Source organism: Lepidochelys kempii, chromosome 3, assembly GCF_965140285.1.
Source record: "Lepidochelys kempii isolate rLepKem1 chromosome 3, rLepKem1.hap1, whole genome shotgun sequence".
Taxonomy (NCBI): Eukaryota; Metazoa; Chordata; order Testudines; family Cheloniidae; genus Lepidochelys; species Lepidochelys kempii.
In genome coordinates, this window is record NC_136382.1 from 191,470,499 (window position 1) to 191,489,799 (window position 19,301).

Consider the following 19,301-nt stretch of genomic DNA (forward strand, 5'->3'; position numbering starts at 1 on the left):
AAACAAATTAATACTGTCCTCCCCAATGATGACTGTGAAGCTTGGTTGAGGCAGGGTCAAGGCACAGGGGCTTGCTCTGCTCTGCCCGCCGTTCAGCCGGGGTGTGGGGGCTTGCCCTGTTCGCACACCCGACATTCCTGCTGGGGAATGGGGTCAGGGGCTTGCCCGCTACCTGGGTGGAATGCCAGGTGAGTGGGGTAAGGCCCTGTGCCCTGACTCCTTAAACACCGGGCAGGCAGAAAGGGGCAAGCCCCCATGCCCCGACCCTGCTCCCCAGCAGGAGCACCAAGCGGGTGAAATGGGGCAAGCAACCTTATAATAGAACATTGTGTGACTTTAAATGAGTATGTTCTCTAGTAGATCAGCAATCTAATAAAATAGTGTTAACCGGGATGACTTTAAGTGAGGAATTACTATAGCAGAATACCTGCTTGCACCACTTTTGTGGTACATTTCCAGCCTCTTCTTTACTAAGCCACTCTACCTTCTGCTGGTTAAGTCCTGGTGGCGAATGGAAATTTCTATTCTGAATCAGAATGAAGTGTTGAATTTCAAAATTTCTCTTGAAACAAAATTTGAAAAAACAAACAAAAAAACCACACTTTGCAACAACCAAAATCATTGTGTTTTGATTTTTAAAAATTATTTTTTTAAATTTTAACAAATATATTCCAAAACACAATCTAAACATTCTGTTTCCATAAGATAAAAGGTAATTTTTAAAAAAATATTGACACATTCCCTATGGAACATTACAACTTTGCTTTTTCAGGAGAAACGTTTCCCATCAACCTTTTTTGACCAGCTCTGTCTACAGTCCTTGTTGACTCTCTTGGATGAAATCCTGGTTCAAGTGCAAAGAGAGAAGGACCGAGAGCACTTATTTTTAGGAACAAATGGATACCAGCAGGCGGGAGCTCTGTTCCCCTTTGTCTGACATGAAGTTGTTCTCTAACAGGTTGAGATATCCCTTTGACACTATCCCCTCCAATCTTCTGGCTTCTTTTGCTCCCTCTGTAGTCCTCACTCGCTTATGTGGATTTTTCCCTTACATCATCCTGGTTTAACCCCCTTTCTTCTTTTGCAACCACTAACCATCTCCCATTCCCAAGCTCTTTCTGTGCCTCTTGTCTCTCTTCTGGATCCCCTGTGCTTCACTCTTAACAGGAGTCCTCTAAGGTAATTAATGTTCTGCTTCTGACAGGGTCCATGGGCTTTACGGCCATCTTCCTCAGTGTGTTACGGCCTCAGGCTCCATGGATTACTTGACTCCTTGGATTTTTATGGTTCTCTGATCACTCCTTCAAATGGTTCCCCTCCTCCCCCCTTCCCTCTGTTGGGCTCATCCTTTAGACCCCATCCCTGGATATCTTCATCTGTTCTTTCAACTGCCATCAGTATGCTGTGATTATTTTTTGTCAAGATATAGTGAAGGTGCAGACTCCAGAGAATCATGGTTCACATTGCAAGTGCCCCTCCAAACTCCCCAATTGCCTGCCAGCTCCCTACCCGCCCTGCCTGGAGCGTAGGGTGACTATATTTCCCTACATTGAAAATGGGACCTGCGGGGCTGGCCCAAGCCACCTGGCATTGCTGCTTGCTCTCCTAAATGTTTGTTCCTCCAGGCATGTCAGATAGCAGACATGGAAGCAGGGGGAGGAAGAATGAGTATGGGCTGGGATCTGGGCACCAAAGCAAGGTGTGTGTGAGAGTACTTTTGAGCTCGGAGGTGAAGTATTGGACTATGATCCAGCTAGTGGGATGATTCCCCTTTTGGGGCTGGGATAGCTGACTGGCAGGAAGGAGGCTTCGGGTAGTGGGAGGGACCAAGGAGCCTCCAGGTAGCAGCCCTGGGGAGGGCAGAGGCCAGTATGTGGCAGAAGCAGGCAACCGGCAGGGTGGAGTTGGGGGCAGGGCCCAAAGGACAAGGCACGGGGAGGACACAAGGCGGGGGTGGGAGCTCTAGGGATCATTGGGGGGTGCACAAGGGTGGGGTGGGGGGCTTGGGAGCCTGTGGAATGCTTGGGGACAGGGAGTATGAGGCCAGGGGGAGGGGAGCACAAGGCCGGGAAGGGAGGTCTGCAGGTAGGGGGCCCCTGCCCGAAGGGATGGTACAGGACCTGTCAGGCACTTACCAGCCAGGTTACCCGGTAGGGCCCAGGAGTCTCAGCTCCTTGGCCCAGCCACCCATGCAGTCTCAACAGCAAGCAGAAAAGGATTTGCATTAGGGCCCCTATAGTGCTCTGATTGGGCTGCAGAGTGAGCACCTGACACCCTATCACTCCCTGATTGGAAGGGCAGGGTGCATTGGAGACACATTAGGCTCCCCGCAGGGGGTGGGGATGTGTGTGGGGGGAAATGCCCCCTCAGCCCTGTGCTGCTGAGCCTGCAGAAGTAGCTGCCTGGAGACATGACTCCACCCTGCAGCCGGTTCTCCCTGTGCTGGGGAGCGGGCAGAGCTCCAGCTCAGCTTCAACCCATGCGGTCCATGGAAAAGCATCTGGCTGCCTAGATTGGGACCATGGTCCGCCTATTGACTACCCGTCTCCACATCTGACCTCCCTCACACCTGCAACTGTTACATCTCCTCCTAGATGTCCAGCCACAAACTCAGATTACACATGGCAAACTGAACTTCTTAGCTTGCCCCAAACTCTCCATTCTATCATGGCTGGAAATGTCACCCTCTTCAGTCAATCATGTTTACAGCCTGTATGTCACAGTTGTCTTCTCTCATCCAATTTTTCTTCCTTCCTAACTGAGCTGCTGGAAAATCATGCCAATTCTTCCTCTCTCTCTCCAAAAATCCCTCATTTCATCACTGTTTCCACTGCCAGATATTCTCCAGTTATTTATCATTTTTACTACTGCAACCTCATCGCTGGACTGCCCACTTCTCACAGCATCTTTCAAGTAGATCCAATTTTTCTTGGTAAAAATATTCTTCCCCCTCCCCAGCACATCCTTCCAATGGCTCCTACCCCCTTCCATAACAAATTGCAGTTTCCCTACCACGTTGCCTATCAATGGCACTGAACGAACGAGTAATAACAAACATTTTATACCAGTGCTGGTATCTAAGCACTGGGCACTTCTTTGACTGTTGGTTCTCAAACCCAGGGATAAACTGAGGGATGTACTGCATGCCATCACAAGATATATCAACTAACCTACATTTTTCTTTTACATAAACTATGAAGTCCCACTGGTTAAGTCACTGATACCCTTTCTAGTATTTATTAATTCAATTTAGAGGCCAACCTTCTTTCAATGGTGGGACTATCTAAGGCCCAAAGGAAAAGGGAATAATTTACTCTTTTTGGATCAATTTCAATGGGATCAGGAGCAGGTACTAATGAAACTTTCCATGTGGTGTGGTATATAAAAGGTGTTTTGCAAATCAGAGGGAACCCAGGCCTTCTCTAACATGTCCTAAAGCATTATTTGGGTAATTATTGCATGGTTTATGAATGCTCCAAAAGCCATTGAAATCAGTGGGAGATAGGCACCTAAATACCTTTGAGAATCTGGATTGTCATATCTAAGGCTGCGAGTTTCACAGACGTTGCGGATTCTGTGACTTCTGCAGCGTCTGGTGCCTGGCTCAGGGGCAGCTCAGGCAGCCCCTGTGCCAGGTGCACCGGCCGCTGCTGGGGCAGTCTTGGGCCCCCACGCCCTCCCCCCAGCAACAGAGTTTGGGTGTGGGAGGGGGCAGGGGGTTGGGGCATGGGACAGGGTGAGGCGGGCTCTGGGTGGCGCTTACCTGGGGGGCTCCCTGGAAGTGGCGACATCCCCTTGCTCAGCTGCTAGGTGGAGGCATGGCCAGGCAGCTCTGCGTGCTGCCTCAGCCCAGATTGCTGGCTTTGCAGCTCCCATTGGCCGAGAATTGAACTGGTTCTCCCAGGTGAGTGTTCTAACCACTGGGCTAAAAGTTATAAGGTAGGAACCCCACCTCCTCCTGGTTTGTGTGGAGTGAGGCCAACACGTAACTCATTCTCACAAGAACACCACCGCGACCTCCTCCTGGTTTGTGCGGACAGAGGGAGGCACAAAACCCATTCTCACAAGAAATGATTTAGGTGCCTAAACCGCTTGATTCCAGGATAGGGGTTGCTATTTGTGGATCACTAGTAGAGATAGGCATCTCCCTGCAGCCCTGATTTAGGCACCTAACTCTGTGAGGGAAGGAGGGGGGCAGTAAAGACACAACCTTCTTCTCAGCGTCTCCCGTCAACTGGTTGAGGCAGCTCTCCGCCTAGCATGTTGGCTTTTGTGGATCCCATCCTAAGACCCCTAAGATCCCATCCCATGCATCGCCTGAGGAGCGTAGGCACCTAATTCAGGCTTTGGATCACAATGTTGTTCTTGTGAGTTTTCTAGGGGTCTAAACGTTAGGCGTTGCAATGCTGAGCGTCTCAAAGCCTAAGTCCCTTTGGGATAGAATGGGGGAGGGGAGCGAGTGATAATGGAGGACAGTAACTTGCAGTCAGAAAGAGGGAATTCAGAGGTAGCTGGATCAGAAAGACAACAGTGTTTGCAGAAGACCCAAGCCAGGAAAGTGAATGAGATGATGAGTAGCGGAGTCAGTCCAAAAATGGAGACTGAACGGGACAGTTAAAGGAGGGGAACCAAGAATCAAGTGGGTCAGTGTGGAAACTGAAATATCCCAGGATGAGGATAAGGCAGTGCAATGAGAGAGATAGTTCATATCAGGTTAAAAGGAGGATGAGTTGCAAGGAGAATGAAGTAGTAGAGTGAGATAGGAACGGACCTCAAAGAAGGCACAGATGGAAGAATGGAAAATTTCTTAACTGATAATTTCCTTTCTGCTAGCAGCATCTCCCATAACTCTGAGACGTACGGGTTACTCCCTGCCTGTCTCCAGTCTCCAGAGCGGGTTCAAAGCTGCAGCACAGCCTGTCCTAGGTTATACCCCTTTCTCCTGTTTGCTGCCAGAGGATTCATTCCAAACCTGTAAAAACTCTTAGACAATGATTAGTAACAATAACTTCAGTGCCAACTAATTAACTATGTACAGTAGACCACTACCTGTGGAGCAACTATCCAAATAAATTACTGACCCAGACTGTAAAGCTACTCATGTTGGGAAGAATTGTGGGAGATGCTGCTAGCAGAAGGGAAATTATCAGTTAAGAACTTTTCCATGCTGCAGCCTAGGGTCTCCCACAATTCTGATACATATGGGAAGTAGCGAGCAGTTAACCGGAGCAGAAAGGGATAGAAAAGTGAACATAAACAGGAAAGATCTCCCTTTTTGAATTGCTCAAATGGCAAGTACTTGTGGCACCTTAGAGACTAACAAATTTATTTGAGCATAAGCTTTCGTGAGCTACAGCCGATGAATTGAGCTGTAGCTCACGAAAGCTTATGCTCAAATAAATTGGTTAGTCTCTAAGGTGCCACAAGTACTCCTTTTCTTTTCGCGAATACAAACTAACGCAGCTGCTACTCTGAAACCTGTCAAATGGCAAGGTTATTCTGAACCACCACCATCTGCAGCATCTTCCTGCTAAACAAGGCATCCGTTAAATCAGCAAGTCCACCTTATAGTGTCTGATAGAGGTGTAAGCCGGTGAGTATGTGGCTGCTTTGCAGATGTCTGTGGTGAAAGCACAAGCTCTTTCAGCTCATGAGGTTGCTGTGGATCTTGAAGAATGCAACTTGATTCCTTCTGGGACAGATGTGCCGGATGGCTTTTATACCTCAACAACGTGTAGTATATACAGGAAGGATGGGCTTCTCCTAAACCAAAATGGAACCAGATTGCTGGCACTTAAAGTTAAAAAGGTCATAGAGCAGTTTTTAAACTAAGGGCTGGGGGAAAGCCGACAGGTGTGGAGGAGCACATGGTTTGGACAGAGACATCCCTTAGGGGAGGATCTATTAATGGAGATTCTCTCTGTCCTAGTAAGGAGGAGGGAAAATGATAAAATATGGGTAGGATTTGATGAGAAACAGTCAAATGAAAGAGGCCCATTCAATTACATCATGTAGTGGCAGACAGCTAAAAAGTGACAAGTTTTTGAAGTGCTTATATACAAATGCTAGAAGTCTAAATAATAAGATGGGTAAACTAGAGTGCCTCGTATTAAATGAGAACATTGCTATAAAAAGCATAACAGAAACTTGGTGGAATGAGGATAATCAATGGGGGACAGTAATACCAGGGTACAAAATATATCGGAAGGACAGAACAATTCGTGCTGGTGGGGAAGTGGCACTACATGTGAAAGAAAGCATAGAAACAAATGTAGTAAAAATCTTAAATGAACCAAACTGTACCACAGAATCTCTATGGCTAGTAATTCCATGCTCTAATAATAAGAATATAGCAGAAGGGATATATTACCAACCACCTGATCAGGATGGTGATAGTGACTGTGAAATGCTCAGGGAGATTAGAGAGGCTATAAAAATAAAAAACTCAATAATAATGGGGGATTTCAACTATCCTGATATGACTTGCTACATGTCACCTCAGGACAGGATGCAGAGTTAAAGTTTATTGACACCTTAAATGACTGCTTTTTGGGGCAGCTAGTCCTGGAACCCACAAGAGAAGAGGCAATTCTGGATTTAGTCCTAAATGGAGCACAGGATGTGGTCCAAGAGGTGAATATAGCTGGACCGCTTGGTAATAATGACAGTAATATAATTAAATTTAACTTCCCTGTGGCAGGGAAAACACCACAGCAGCCCAACATGGTAGCATTTAATTTCAGAAAGGGGGACTACACTATAATGAGGAAGTTAGTTAAACAGAAATTAAAAGGTACAGTGCCAAAAGTGAAATCCCTGCAAACTGCAAGGAAACTTTTTCAAGACACCATACTAGAGGCTCAACTTAAATGTATACCCCAAATTAAAAAACACAGTAAGACCCAAAAAGTGTTACCGTGGCTAAACAACAAAGTAGAAGAAGCAGTTAGAGACAAAAAGGCATCCTTTAAAACAGGGTTGGGCAAACGATAGCCTGGGGGCCACATCTGGCCCTCCAGACATTTTAATCTGGCCCTTGAGCTCCCGCCAGGGAGCAGGGTCGGGGGCTTTCCCCTCTCCACGTGAACTGTGCCTGCGCGCAGCTCCTGGAAGCAGTGGCATGTTCCCCCTTCGGCTCCTACACATAGGGGCAGCCAAGGAGCTCCACACGCTGCCCCCACCCCAAGCATCACCCCCGCAGCTCCCATTGGCCAGGAACCATGACCAATGGGAACTGCCGGGGCGGTGCCTGCAGACAGGGCAGTGTGCAGAGCTGCCTGGCTGTGCCTCTGCGTAGGAGCCAGAGGGGGGACATGCTGCCGCCTCTGGGAGCTGCTTGAGGTAAGTGCTGCCTGGCGCCTGCACCTGAACCCCTCCCACACCCCAACCCCCTGCCACAGCCCTGATCCCCCTCCTGCCCTCTGAACCCCTTGGTCCCAGACCGGCGCATCCTCCTGCACCACAAAGCCTCATCCTCAGCCCCACCCCAGAGCCTGCACCCCCAACCAGAGCCCTCACCCCCACCCCAGCCCAGAGCCTCTTCCTGCACACTGAACTCCTTATTTCTGGACCCACCCCAGAGCCCGGAGCCCTCACCCCCATCCCCAGTTTTGCAAGCATTCAAGGCCCGCCATACAATTTCCATACCCAGATGTGGCCCTTGGGCCAAAAAGTTTGCCCACCTGCTTTAAAAAGTGGAATTTAAATCCTAGTGAGGAAAATAGAAAGGAGCATAAACTCTGGCAAAGGAAATGTAAAAATATAAGTAGGAAGGCCAAAAAAAGAATCTGAAGAACAACTAGCTAAAGACTTCAAAGGAAAAAAAATGTAAGTATATCAGAAGTAGGAAGCCTGCTAAGCAACCAGTGGGGCCACTGGATGATCGAGATGCTAAAGGAGACTCAAGGACAATAAGACCATTGCAGAGAAACTAAATGAATTTAGGGCTGACAATTAATCGCAGTTAACAGATTATTAATTAAACAAATTAACTATGATTAAAAAAATTAATCATGATTAATCGCAATGTTAAACAACAGAATACCAATTAAAATTTATTAAATATTTTAATGTTTTTCTACATTTTCAAATATATTGATTTCTATTACAACACAAAATACAAAGTGTACAAATATTTGCACTGTAAAAATGATAAAGGAAATAGTATTTTTCAATTCACTTCATACAAGTACTGTAGTGCAATCTCTTTATCGTGAAAGTGTAACTTACAAAGAGATTTTTTTTTGTTACATAACTGCACTCAGAAACAAAACAATGTAAAACTTTAGAGCTTACAAGTCCACTCAGTCCTATTTCTTGTTCAGCCAATGGCTAAGACAAACAAGTTTGTTTACATTTACGGGAGATACTGCTGACTGATTCTTATTTACAATGTCACCTGAAAGTAAGAACAGGTGTTCACATGGCACTTTTGTAGCCAGCATTGCAAGGTATTTACGTGCCAGATATGCTAAATATTCATATGACCCGTCATGGTTCGGCCACCATTCCAGAAGAAATGCTTCCATGCTGATGATGCTCATTAAAAATATAATGCATTAGTTAAATTTGTGACTGAACTCCTTGGAGGAGAATTGTATGTCTCCTGTTCTGTTTTACCCACTTTGTGCCATATATTTCATTTGATAGCAATCTCGGATGATGACCCAGTACATGTTCATTTTAAGAACACTTTCACAGCACATTTGACAAAACGCAAAGAAGATACCAGTGAGAGATTTCTAAGGATAGATACAGCACTTGACCCAAGGTTTAAGAACCTGAAGCACCTTCCGAAATCTGAGAGGGATGAGGTGTGGAGCATGCTTTCATATGTCTTAAAAGAGCAACACTCCAATGTGGAAACTACAGAACCTGAACCACCAAAAAAGAAAATCAACCTTCTGCTAGTGGCATCTGATTCAGATGATGAAAATGAACGTGCATCGGTCCGCTCTGCTTTGGATTGTTATCGAGTAGAACCCGTCATCAGCATGGACAATATCTTCTGGAATGGTGGTTGAAGCATGAAGGGACATACGAATCTTTAGCGCATCTGACATGTAAATATCTTGCAATGCCAGCTACAACAGTGCCATGCCAACACCTGTCCTCACTTTCAGGTTACACTGTAACCAAGACGTGAGATTACATTGTAACCAAACTTGTTTGTCTGAGTGATTGGCTGAAGTAGGACTGAGTAGACCTGTAGGTTTTAAAGTTTTACATTGTTTTATTTTTGAATGCAGTTATTTTTGTACATAATTCTACATTTGTAAGTTCAACTTTCATTATAAAGACATTGCACTACAGTACTTGTATTAGGTGAATTGAAAAATACTATTTCTTTTGTTTTTTACAGTGCAAATATTTGTAAAAAATAAAGTGAGCACCGTACACTTTGTTATCGTGTTGTAATTGAAATCAATATATTTGAAAATGTAGAAAATGTCAAAAATATTTAAATAAATGGTATTCTATTATTGTTTAACAGTGCGATTAATCACAATTAATCTTTTTAATTGCTTGACAGCCCTAAATGAATTGTTTGCATCTGTCACGGCCGAGGATGTGAGGGAGATTCCCACACCTGAGCCATTCTTTTTAGGTGACAAATCTGAGGAACTGTCCCAGATTGAGGTGTCATTAGAGGAGGTTTTGGAATAAACTTATAAACTGAATAGTAATAAGCCACCAGGACCAGACGGTATTCACCCAAAAGTTCTGAAGGAACTCAAATGTGAAATTGCAGAACTACTAACTCTAGTTTGTAACCTATCATTTAAATCATAGATTCATAGATACTAAGGTCAGAAGGGACCATTATGATCATCTAGTCTGATCTCCTGCACAACGCAGGCCACAGAATCTTACCCACCCCCTCCTGTGAAAAACCTCACCTATATCTGAGCTATTGAAGTCCTCAAATCGTGGTTTAAAGACTTCAAGGAGCAGAGAATCCTCCAGCAAGTGACTCGTGCCCCATACTACAGAGGAAGGCGAAAAACCTCCAGGGCCTCTTCCAATCTGCCCTGGAGGAAAATTCCTTCCTGACCCCAAATAAACCCTGAGCATATGGGCAAGATTCACCAGCCAGATACTACAGAAAATTCTTTCCTGGGTAACTCAGATCCCATCCCACCACAGGCCATTAGGCCTTTTTACCATGAATATTTAAGGATCAATTAATTACCAAAATCATGTTATCCCATCATACCATCTCTTCCATAAATTTATCGAGTTTAATCTTAAAGCCAGATAGATCTTTTGCCCCCACAGCTTCTGTACCAAATGACTGGAGGATAGCTAATGTGACTCCAATTTTTAAAAAGGGCACCAGAGGTGATCCCGACAATTATGAGCTGCTAAACCTGACTTCAGTACCAAGCAAACTGGTTGAAACAATACAAAGAACTAAGTTGTCCGACGCATAGATGAACATAATTTGTTGAGGAGGAGTCAACATGGTTTTAGTAAAGGGAAATTATGCCTCACCAATCTACTAGAATTCTTTGAGGGGGTCAACAAGCATGTGGACAAGGGGGATCCAGTGGATATAGTGTACTTAGAATTCAGAAAACCTTCGGCAAACGCTCTTAAGCAAAATAATCTGTCATGGGGTAAGAGGGAAGGTCCTCTCCTGGATCAGTAACTGGTTAAAAGATAGGAAACAAAGGGTAGGAATAAATGGTCAGTTTTCTGAATGGAGAGAGATAAATAGTGGTGTCCCCCAGGGGGCTGTACTAGGACCAGTCCTATTCAACATATTCAACCAGACCTATTCATGAATGATCTGGAAAAAGGGGTAAACAGTGAAGTGGCAAAATCTGCAGAGGATAGAAAACTACTGACCATAGTTAAGTCCCAAGCTACAAAAGGAGCTCTCAAAATGGGGTGACTGGGCAACAAAATGGCAGATGAAATTCAATGCTGATAAATGCAAAGTAATGCATATTGGCAAACATAATGTCAATTATACACATAAAATAATGGGGTCTAAATTAGCTGTCACCACTCAAGAAAGATCTTGGAGTCACTGTGGATAGTTCTCTGAAAACATCCACTCAATGTGCAGCGGCAGTCAAAAAAGCAAACAGAGTGTTGGGATATCATTAAGAAAGGGACAGATAAGAAGACAGAAAATATCATATTGCTTCTATATAAATCGATGGTACGCCCACATCTTGAATACTGCGTTCAGATGTGGTCGCCCCATCTCAAAAAAGATATAATGGAATTGGAAAAGCTTCAGTAAAGGGCACCAAAAATTATTAGGGGTATGGAATGGCTGCCATATGAGGAGAGATTAATGAATCTGGGACTTTTCAGCTTGGAAAGGAGACGAGTAAACGGGGATATGATGGAGGTCTATAAAATCATGAGTGGTGTAGAGAAAGTAAATAAGGAAGTGTTATTTACTCCTTCTCATGACACAAGAACTAAGGGTGACCAAATGAAATTAATAGGTAGCAGGTTTAAAACAAACAAAAGGAATTATTTTTTCACACAACACACAGTCAACCTGTGGAACTCCTTGCCAGAGGATGTTGTGAACGCGAAGACTATAACAGAGTTCAAAAAAGAACTAGATAAGTTCATGGAGGATAGGTTCATCAATAGCTATTAGCCAGGATGGGCAGGGATGGTGTCCCTAGCCTGTTTGCCAGAAGCTGGGAGTGGACAACGGGATGGATCACCTCATGATTATCTGTTCTGTTCTTTCCCTCTGGTGCATCTAGCATTTGCCACTGTCAGAAGACAGGATACTGGGCTAGACGGACCTTTGGTCTGACCCAGTATGGCTATTCTTATGCTCCATCTAATAATTTGGCCATTCTTAAGCCCTTGGCACTGCAGAATGAAAGGAAATGAACAGAGAGCTGACTTCCTTGTAGATTCTGTGTGCTTGATATAAGTGCTTTTCTGATATTCAGGGTGTGCCGCTAGCATTCATTTGGGTGCTGTGGCCATTGGCAGAATGAAGGAAGTCAGAATCTCAATGGAATGGATGGTTAGAGCTTTCAGCACCAGTGGTAGGTCCCACTTAGGGAAGATTGGTCTGACTGTTAATCTGGCAGACTGAGTGCTCTGAGAAATCTGGATACCTGAGGGTTTTGCCCATGAGTGCAAGGATACTATCAACAGTACACTACTTAGCGCTGAAATGTAGTACTACAATGCTAGACTGAAGGCCCTTTTCCACACCAAGTTAGCATCCATTGCTCATCACAAATCACATCAAGGGTTTGACCAAGGCAGGATCCGAGATGTCTCACTCCAAGCAAGGATCATACCCCTAGAAAATGAGCGGCTTATTTAATATGAAGTAGGCTTTCCTTTTTTATATATATGTAAAAACTTTGGTCTGAATGGCAATAGCCTCAGTGTGCTGTGTGTCACTGTGACTGGCTCTCCCCCCGCCCCCCGAGGTGCCACCTGAAACTGGGGTACCGCTGAGCCCCCCTACCCACTAGCCAGCCTGGGGTCCCTTTTACACTATACTGCTGTGACAAGCTGCAAAGCCCTTTCTAGCCTGCAATTTCACCACATATATAGTTAGGAACACAGCCAGCTGCAGTTACATGCCCCCTGTAGTACTCCTGACCAGCCCCTGCATGGGAAGGCTCCAGCTAAGGCACCTCCCAGCTCCTCAGGCACACACCTCCTCTGGAGTGTAAACCCAAAATTATACCATCTTGCGCTGCATAGGGGAACTGTAAAGTGTAAGCTCATAAAATTCTCCCCCTTCCTCAACGTGGAGAGGAATATGCTACAGTCTTTTGCCCTGAGTTATGATTCCCACACATGGGTTTAGATAGAGCAAAAATAAGTTTATTAACTACAAAAGATAGATTTTAAGTGATTATAAGTGATAGCAAACAGATCACCTAGTGAATAAACAAAAAATGCAAACTAAGCTTAATTTGCTAAATAGACTGGATATGAATAGCAGATTCTCACCCTAAGTGATGATACAAGCAGGCTGCAGATTCTTAAGGGGCAAGCTGCACTAGCTTAAAGCTTGGAATCCCCAGGTGTTCCAGTCACACGCTAAAAATCCCTTTTGCCTGGGTCCAGCACTTCCTCCAGTTCAATCTTTGTTCCTCACGTGTTTCCAGGAGTCTTCTTGGGTGGGGAGTCAGTGAAGAACCTAGATGATGTAACTCCCCTGCCTTATATAGGTTTTGCATATCGCGAGAACCCTTTGTTTCAAAGCTTAGTTTCCATGCCAGTCAGTGGAAAAATACTGACATCCCAAGATGGAGTCCAGCACCAGGTGACCTGGTCACATGTCCCTGTAGACACACAAGCCATCCCCCACTGGCCGTTTGGAGCATTCACAGGAAGGCTCACCAGGTGGGAGATAAGCTTCTCCTACGGCCTATTATTTCTTCTTAATGGCCCATTAATCTGAATGGACCCTTCCCAGTTAGCTATCTAGACAGAGCATTTTGCCTAGTGGGTGTTGCCTAGGAATAGCTACATTTGAAATAGATACATAGTCAATATTTGTAACTTTGGATACAAAAATGATTCATGCATACAAATAGGATAATCATATTCAGCAAACCATAACCTTTCCAATTACACCTCACATGTCTTATCTTACATAAATACATCATAATTACAATATAATATCATACTAATATCACTATGAAGACTATCGGTGCAGTGATACAGTCATCACTGTTGGGTCTTTTGGAAGGAAGTTTCCTTCTGAAGGTGTGGACACTGTCTTTCACCGGTGGAGATACTGCTGCGCCAATCTTAGATTCCCAAACCATATTGTGGTTTAATCAGGTGTCCTCATTTGGATCTTATGATAACTTCAAAAGATGCAGCAATGGAAAACATGCATCACAATAATGCTCACAAGGAGAGATACTGTATTGACATTAAATAAGTTCCTTGCAGGCCACTGACTGGTATCCTGTCTTTGGAAAGTCTTGTAGGTTGTTGCTGGTGTGGGTTTTTGTTTGGTTGTTTTGTATGTGTGGTACTTCTTCCCCATGCCATTTACAGGGGGAATGTAGTTTATTATTCATCCTGGACTAGGGACCACACATAAGTGGAGGGGTACTGACACAATGTGAAAATGTCTTGTTAGCTGTCCCTGCGAGCCTGAAAGGCTGCCTGCCTGCTACCCCAGGCTAGCATCCAAGTAAGTGCTGTAGGCGAAGACTAGTACCACCTGGAGCTTTGATCAGGAAATCAGGATCATTCTAAAAAGGGGAAGGATTTCTCACTTACCCCTTTCTAATCCCACAAAGGTGCAGTTTCATAGGGAGTGGAATCCTCAAATTCCTCTGTTTTGGTCACAGGCTGCCTGAAGTGCACAAAGCTTTAATGTGGAGCCAGCCTTTTGCTTTTTTGGGACCCAGAATCTCTGGGGTTTGCGGTACTTACCTTATAGTACCAGGAGAATCCCCCAATTCACAGTGCGAGGAAGGGGAGCTGTGTAGGAGCCCTGCTTCTCTCCCCAGGGATTCTAGTACCCACTTTTGGACTTGTGGGTGGCACCAGTAGCCCAGAAAGCATCTCTTCTTTATAATTCTTTGTTGTCGCAGGACTTACCCCAGTTGTCTGGATAAAGTCCTCCTCGTCCTCAGAGCCTCTTCCTGTTCTGCTCTGTCTCTCCTGGTTGGGTTTTTCTGCAGTGGAGTCGCAGCTACTTGCGGGGTGGAGTTATGGGGTAGAGGCCCAAACCTGCCTGTCTGACTTAGAGCCCTGTGCCCTTGCAGAGATAGGGTCAGCTGGCTGGCTGCCTGGTACTTGCACAGCTGCTCTGCCAGGCCTGACCGGGGCAGAGGAGCTCAGTGAGATGCATGCAGCGGAGGTGACAGGTGGCTATGATCACCATGCTGCCCAGATGCCAGTACTTGCATAGCTGCTGTGTCATGCCTTGAAAGGGGGCAGATGAGCTTGGCAGGGAGATGCTACAGTGAGGCTTGAAAACAAACAATTTAACCACTCAAAATAATGACTCTACAAGAAAAGGACGGGAGCGAAGCAAACCACCATTTGACTGTTGTCACGGAGACAGAAGATCTAGCACCAAGCAGGAAAAGGGAGTGTGGCTAGCACAGGCTGTGCAGCAGTTTATGAAAACTTTGTACAGTAGGGGAATAGCCCATTCGTATCAGAATTGTGGGAGACACTGGGCAGCAGAAAGAGGGACTGAAAATGGCAAGAGGGGGAGAAGAGGAGGCCAGAATGGAGCAAAGGCTCAAGTCCTAGCTGACAGGTCAATATTGAGGAAAGTGGTAAAAGATTCACTTGGATTCTTTGTATTTTTAAGTTGTTGGAATGAGGTACATTTTACTGAACTGCCCAATTGTAAAGTTAATGCGAAGTGGACAAAACGAATGGGAAAGAACTGAGATTTACACAGCTTAGAATGTATTTGAGAAGCATTTCTTATTCTGCAACTATTTCACAGTTCTCAAGTTGTCTTTGGTTAGAAATCTGAAGACTGAAGCAACGTATGTAAACAAATGAAAAGTCATCACAATCAGTTTAATGAAGTGCACAGAATAGCGATTGATCATGTCAATAAAAATAAAACAATTAATTTTACATCAAGTGTGCTTTATTTCCTCCACAGGTATTCTGTTAAATAAAGCACCATATATATACTGCCAGGCCACAGCTAAAGAGGATTCTTTACAGAATCAAATTTCTTGTGGTTGTTTAGTATACAAGTAAACTTAATTTTGATAATAAGAACCACAGCGATCTGAGGCAATCTGCCTCTATTATAAGGTACAAAACTGGCACAGAGGACACCATATTATACACAGTAAAAATGCCATAAGTTTAAATTACATCATACAGGGCAAGGAGGCCCTGTTCTCCCATACAGCCATATTAAATGAAAGCCACTACAGTGAACTCTTAATTACATAAAACATATCCATTATCTGATTGCCCTTTAAGAAAAGTACGGTAGATGCAAAAAATGTTTTAATCTGGAGTTCTGCCTGACCAAGAATTAAGCATATAAATCTATCTTGCCATTCAAGCAGAGAGCACTGGACAAACTGAAGCACAAAACAGAAATAAGCAAAACTTATACAAACAGCATTTTTTGGAAAAAAAAAAAAGAAAAAAAAAAGAAAAAAGAAAAAAAAGACTTAAAAGCAGACATGCTCCATCTAATGTCAAGAAGCAGCTTGGTTTCCTTTGCCAGATATCCTTGTGACCACATGAATTGTAGACTCAATGGTCCTACACAGGATGTCTAAAATGTCATGCTGCTGCATGTGACTAAAAAGTCCTCTGGAATGGCCGCAACTGATTGATAAACTATTTTCAGGGTCCTGGGATGGTAAGGCTTGACCGTCGCAGCCTCTTAGATCTGCTAGGTCAGATAGAACTGCTGAAATTGATGTGGTGGGGAACTCAGAGTCATCCTCAACTGCATTGGGATCCTTGGAGCTCTGCAGATCTTTAAATTCCTTGCACTCTTCAAATTTACCATTGCCTGACTGCTCTTCTGTGTGTTGTGACCTGGTAGTTAACATCATGTCTTCTGAAAAGGAAGATGGAACTTCCATTCTGTATTCTTTAACAGAACTATTTTCAGGGGAAGGAGGATCGTGCTCAGTGCCAGGATCAATGATAGAAGAGTCTCTTGTCTCATTATCTGAAGTGCTTGTTGGAGTCAATGCCTCCCTTGGTTCAGTTTTCATATCACTGATGCAGCTGTCTACAGTATGCTCCTCATCGCTGCTAACCCGTCTTCTTTTTACAGGAGTAGCTCCTTCATCATCTGTAAAACCAATATACAGTTTGCAGTGAAGTACATTTATCAGATTTGTTTTATATTTACATTCAAGTCTTGAGGTCTTTTATTTTATGTTTTTCACTTTCATATACTCTTCTGTATGTAGGCAAACAGCGCTCACTAGAGATCTCCTCAGAGGCTCATCAGATTGGAGAGATTCATTAACTGTAACTGCCTGCTTAAAATTTCACTTCCTTAGATTCTTGTGTGTTGCATTAGGGGTTAGAATCAGCAAATCTGAAGCTCCAGTGTTAAGCGGGTAACATATATCTTTACAGCAAGGACTGTCTTTTTGTTCTGTTTGTACATCACCTAGAGTCATGGGGTCCTGGTCCATGACTAGTGCTCCTAAGCTCTGCCACAATATAAATAATAAATAATGATGATAATAATAATTATATTGTTGTTTGTTTAAACAGATTTCATTAAATAACCTCTCTTTAATATGCTCAGATTTGAAAAAGGTTTTCCTCTCCACACTAAGTGTAATTGTTCTGGTCCAAGGAATTAACCCTGGTCCCACTGAGGTCAATGGTAAAACTCTTTTTGATTTCTATACAACCAGGATTTCACCCGTGTGTTTTGGATTGACAATGCATAATGTTATTATATGTACAGAATTATTAGTTCGGATGATACAGTACAGCAAATAAAACCAGGTCCCTTACCCGAGAAGCTTACAATCTAGTTTACACATTACAACAGGAAGAGATGTGTGTGAGAAGTATCACACAAAGAAACCGATAAGTGAGATTTACATACTATAGCCTCATGAGGTTATTTATTGCATCACATACATACTGTGTCAGTTCCTGTTCGTTTATCTCATTTCGGTATGCAAATTTGTCAAAATTAGGATTGTGCTTTTTTCTCTTCTTTTTATGGCACAGGAGTGGAATCAGCACTAGAAAGCTAGTCCAAGGAAGTCGGTGTTAGAATATTTTAAAAGGGGAGGTAGGCTCCATAGTTAGCAGGTTATTTCAGGGATGACACAGGAGAAAGACACAAAGTATGGGGGACGGGAGCGGTTGGGGATGAAACAAGAGTAGTAGTATGAGGAGCTTTGAAAGTGTGGACAAAGGTTTTAATTTCATGCTGCAAATGTGAACCAGTGATGGGGATGATATAGTAAAAGCAGTGGGCAAGAAAAATGACTTTAGCAGAAGTATTTTGGATTATCCAGAGGGGTGGCAAGGCAGGAGTCAGGTAAACCAGAGAGGTGTTGGTTGCTGTAGTCTTATGATTGAGCTGGAGATATATGGAGGAAGAACTGGCAGGATACAGCAACAGTGTGGATATGCGAGGTAAAGGAGAGGGAGTGGGTGTGTGATTACACCAAGGTTATAAAAGGCAAACCTTTAGTTTTTCTTTCTTTGGCTTCTTGCTCTTGTAACGAGTTCCTCTGTTGTTGACAAGCCCTGCATTTGTTTAGCAGTTCTTGCAAAGTTGGAATCAAGGCCGAATTCAGCTGCTTAGGGGTGTGCACTGAAAGTAACAAAGCAAGTGCTCGAAGGTCCTAGAAACATCATAAACAAACACAATTACTAAAATACTTCAAACTTTAAATTTACATTAATCCTACACACACACTATTTGCAATTGAAATAGGCTGATTTGTGTAATAAGCAGAGACCTTACCAGATGTTCTGAACGCTTTTCTGCTTCCAACAGAATAGATTCCTAAACTTTGTTTACACTACCGAAATTTCCCAAAACTTTCCCACTAGTATTAGCAATATCCTTAATGTAGACAAAGACCTACTGTGAAAGAGTTGACAATATTAAGTTGTACACAACAGAATTAACCCCCTTGGTTAGGATTTCTTAATGCTTAATTCCAATGCGTTTTACACTAGTTCTGAACAACAAATAAAACACATTATGGTTGACAACCTGACCGTGGAAAACGCAGCAACAGTTTTGGAAATGCTGTGTTCTTTAGAAGTGGCAATGAATAGGAAGAATAAACAAAATGTAGAATTATTTGAGTGTTTCTGTCAACCCCCAGCTATTTCATACCACTGCTGGTATCTAAGCGCCAGGAGTAGAGGAGTTTGCACGTGCACTGATTTCCTGTGTGACCAGTGTGCTCTGCACGTTGAGAATGCTGAAAAGGTTGTTCCACTTTTAGTCTCCAGACCATTCATTAAGTATGGGCTCCTAAACCCAAAAGATCCTGTTGCTCGGGGTGGGGGTAGGGGTGGAGAGGGTTGTTAATTGTAAGATATCACAATATACATTGGCTTGTCTACATTATTCTGTTATGCAAACTTTAGCAAATTCCACTTGTTAAGTCACTAATACTGGGTCTAGACCACTATTAATTAAAGTATGTCACTGACCTCTTTTCGATGGTGATGACTTTTTGTATCAATGAAGAACAAGTAAAATGAAGAAAAATAAAAAGAGAAGGGAATAATCCCTTTTTTCTTGTAGAACCAATTTCAGTTAGAACAATGGAAACAGAACTTTTTATTGATTACTAAATATTCAATAGATGGGTGAATGTTTTCCG

At 43.7% G+C, this 19,301-nt stretch overlaps 1 protein-coding gene across 10 annotated transcripts in view; it reads right to left on the bottom strand.

Moving 5' to 3' along the window:
- Positions 1–15,571: 15,571 nt before the first annotated feature.
- The window catches only part of USP34 (ubiquitin specific peptidase 34), a 266,169-nt gene continuing 262,439 nt past the window's right edge, over positions 15,572–19,301 (bottom strand). For all 10 annotated transcript variants that reach the window (XM_073339379.2, XM_073339385.2, XM_073339383.2 and 7 more), the window contains 2 exons: positions 18,143–18,302; positions 15,572–16,771 (listed from right to left, as the gene is read on the bottom strand). In XM_073339379.2, the coding sequence (XP_073195480.1) occupies positions 16,161–16,771; positions 18,143–18,302 (771 nt within the window). In that variant the 3' untranslated portion in view covers positions 15,572–16,160. The remainder of the gene's footprint in view (positions 16,772–18,142; positions 18,303–19,301) is intronic.